Here is a 3,923-nt window from a genome sequence, read left to right on the forward strand (position 1 = left end):
TTACGCCCTATTCATGCCTCTCCCCATCAGGCAGGCGAAGATGGTCATCACCATTTTGGGGTTGATCTCCACCAGGTCCTCAGGCAGCGCGTAGACTTTGGCCCCAATCTTTCTCGCCATGGAAACGGCATATCTGGCACAGGAAAGGGTCATAGTAAGTATCACTATGGCAACGAATTAGATCTGTGACACTCAATGTATTTTTGAAATTCATTTATTTATGTTTGACATTTTCTTAGATCCTCACTGGGTTTTTTTTTTTATCAGCCAAATTTGGAGTTATACTTGTGTCAAAGTGCTGAGTTTGTAAATATTTTGGCAAGCACAAAAATTATATTCTGTGGAGGAATTGTTGCTTTTATCCACAAAACTTCTAAAAACTTCCACGAAATGTGTCTGTTTGAGTTCATGGAGGAAGATTTTAGAGGAAGTTCTTAAGTATAAAGCACGACAAGTATCAAGAGTAGTGTAATCGTATTATCTGTAACCAAGCACCCAATGTACTTCCTGTTTACACCAGCACGCGCATGCCCAGTGTACGTGAATAGTCACGTGATATTCGTTTTCAGGGGAGCAAGTCTGGACGCACATAATTTCGAAAACGATGCTGAAACGCGTAATGTGAAAACGGGTTAACGTGGACATGGCCTTATTCGCATTGCACTAGTATTACCCGGGGACCTCTAGTAATTAGTCATAATTACGGTAGTAGTCTGTGATCTTAATTCCAGGAGAAACTGCCCTGTCTGTAATTAAAAAATTCCAACCCAAATTACCTACCATAATTAGCCAAACACAGAGGTCATGTGATTATGTAGTCCCATGCAAATGTGCACCTCTGATATTTGGGGTCGTTTCAGATTTTTTTTGCCTTAAATTATGGAGGCTGCATTGGCAAATATGAATCATTTTGGGTGCAAATTCAGGATGTTCATCTCGGCACGAAGCACAGAGACCAATTTGCATCGGACCAAGAGGTGTTTGTGTGTATTACATTGACGTAAATAGGCCTAAATCTAAATCCCATGAGATTCCCTGAGAATACAAGTCCTGTACGAATAGGGCTGCAGTGCATAATATCCAGCTATCATTCTCCTAATGCTTCTCTATTGACCAAATCGGATTGAGACAAACAGCCAATCAGATATTGACCTACATTAATTATCTGATTGGCTGGAATAGTGGTACACTGTAACATTGTAAAAGTTGCTAGAATAAATATAGCTTTTGATTGATAATAATTAATCTACAAAATATAAATCCTGTACGTTCAACATCTCTTTCTGTCTCATTGCACGCTCTGAATTTCAGTCACAAATATAGCGCCATGTTTAAAACCCAGCAGCTACAGATGAACAAAGAGAAAAGCAGGCAGGTGATTACTTGGCATTGTTCAGTTTGTCTTCGTCTGACAGACTTCCTTGCTGAACCAGCTCAAAGTTCACACTCTGGGGCTGAATGGCATCGATCAGGTCCAGAACTGGTATACTGGTACCGATTGCCTTGTCCTGAACAGAGGGAGACACAAACACACACGTATACACAACATAATATGAAACATACAGTAAAAATTACTTGTTTAACAGACCACTGTCGGTTCATGACCCGTACGGATCCCACCTCATGCTTTGGCATGCACGTGAACCGTGGATTAATTACACAGTTTAACGTTAACAATCACATTGTGAAAAAAGTTTTACTGAAGAACGTTATCTGCCAATATTTATATCTAACGTATCTATATATTTTTTTATCATTTATACTTCCCTGGTCGCAGATCTCTGATAATGTTACATTGTAAACAACCAATCTGCATTTAAACTGACACGGAGGAGAACAAAGGTTCCAGTTCAGTTACATAATGAGGCATTCAGGCTCTGTTCAGTGGAAATGAGTATTCAGTGAAGCTGTCATTATCTCAAAAACTGTAGTGTTGTTGAGAAACTTGAATAAATCCAGTTGTTTGAAGGAGATGTTTTCACAACAACAAAAACAGATATAAGAGATGAATTATGAGCTGTTTACACTAGCTCTAAGCAGATTATAATACATCATTAAAACGACTAATGACAGGATTTGTTTTAATCAAATTACTATAACAAAGTAAAAGTATAACATATAGATTTTTGATGGTTTAATGACTTCAGAGCAGTTCAAATTATTTTTTGGGATGGTGGCAAAAAAATAAAAGATTGTCTTGAGCCTTGGATACCAGCTGCTATAATCAAACAACAAAGGGATGTGTATCTGCCAATATGGATCTTCAATGTTTGGCAATTAGTATTGGCAGCAAAAAAATGTGATCAGGGATCTCTAAAAGTTATATTTGCTCCCTTTTTTCTTTTGTGCTGATCCAATCAATGAGTTTTATGATCCATTGCACCACTAGTAAAAACCAAGTTCAGAACTTACCTCATTTTCCAGTGCTTTTCTCTTACAACAATGATACAGGCCTGTTGTGTTGTGAAACTATGTATACTATTAAAGTAAAACACAACTAAAGTAAAACCCACCTTAAAGCTTTTGATAGAGGAACTCTTGCCGGCCCCAGCCAAAGTCTTGTTGACCCATGAAACTATTAAATCGTCTCCTGCCACTTCTCCATGTCCAAGGTCTTCAAGAACATTTAACGTGTACCTGTGTACAGATCATATGACAACATGTCACAATGCCAACATTCAAATCAAATTCTATATACTGTGCAGATCTTGGGGTACAATCTGTGAGTTTAATATTTAGAGTATTTTGGGGTGCGACATGCTACATAAATGCATTTCACTGTAAATTTGATTGCAATACCTTTGCTGTAATTATTGTAAATAATGGGAGATGAGTGGTAGACTCCCAATGATGCAAATTCTAATGTTCTCCCAAATAAATGGTAATATTTAGCTAAATCAATTCTATATTTCCCATGAACCCCCATTGTTTTCAGTCACAAAGAGCGGCCATTTTTCTAACCTGGTGTATTTATTAGTGTTGTTTTCTCTATGGCCTCACTAAAAGGAATAAGCACGTTTGAAGTGCACGTTAGATCTGCCTTTCACTCATTCAACTATGAAACATCGACAGGAACTGTGCACTGACAGAGCAGCGCCCTCTGCCTGTTTCAGGCTATATGGCAACTTCTCAGTGGTGTTTTTGCTAGTTTATGTTCATTTTCCTACACTGTCAGAATTACCAGGTAATACAGTTAGGTTTGGCTTTAAAGTGTCAATCACCTCCTCATCAGCTGCCACACCAGTGCCAGAGTTAGTGTCTGATTGCCATCGTAGAGGTCCTGTCCGCCGATTCCCACCAGGGAGAAACCAGCTTTTGTCTTTCCCAGCTCCACAGCGTAGGTACAGTTTTCCATCTGTCTCACACACACACACAGAGTTAAAATATAAAATATATATATTTATTTATTTTTATTTATTTTTTCTTTACCTCCAACCCTTTAATGTAGCAGTTTGGGAAAGTAGTATGTGAATGTACCTTTTTTAAATGTCCTCCTCCTACTCCCTTGAATGGAGGTGGTTGACTCTGCTGTCCCAGTCCACTGGTACCTTGATCCTTTCATAGAGCTGGAGAATTACCATGGCGCTCTGCAGATCACTGCATCCACACAAGTATACACACATGGGCGTTTTTAGTCAGTGTGGAAATAAACAGTCAACATAGCAAGTTATTTCAGACATAGCAAGTTATTTCAGACAGAGGGATGCTGACCCGTAGATATGGTGAACATGCGGATTGACTCCCAGAGAGTTCATCCAGTTCCTGAACGTCCTCTCCTCTCTGGTCCGCCTTTAAGGAAAGAGGTAAGCCTCACAGCCAGGACTAGGAGGTTAGCTTACATGATGACAGTATATGTGAGAGAGGGATGATTCTACGACACTTACTCTCCAGAATCCAGTCTTGGTTCTCCGGTTTGGTGAGCG

The 3,923-nt window shown here is 39.3% G+C and overlaps 1 protein-coding gene across 1 annotated transcript in view; it reads right to left on the reverse strand.

Moving 5' to 3' along the window:
- LOC129090522 (plastin-3) overlaps window positions 1-3,923 on the reverse strand; it is a 7,854-nt gene continuing 3,931 nt past the window's right edge. Inside the window, 7 exon segments of the mRNA XM_054598169.1 lie at window positions 1-133; window positions 1,384-1,508; window positions 2,514-2,637; window positions 3,222-3,355; window positions 3,478-3,518; window positions 3,521-3,597; window positions 3,712-3,789. Coding sequence (XP_054454144.1) covers window positions 1-133; window positions 1,384-1,508; window positions 2,514-2,637; window positions 3,222-3,355; window positions 3,478-3,518; window positions 3,521-3,597; window positions 3,712-3,789 — 712 coding nt within the window.

This window comes from Anoplopoma fimbria, chromosome 4 (genome assembly GCF_027596085.1).
Source record: "Anoplopoma fimbria isolate UVic2021 breed Golden Eagle Sablefish chromosome 4, Afim_UVic_2022, whole genome shotgun sequence".
NCBI classification, from domain to species: Eukaryota; Metazoa; Chordata; class Actinopteri; order Perciformes; family Anoplopomatidae; genus Anoplopoma; species Anoplopoma fimbria.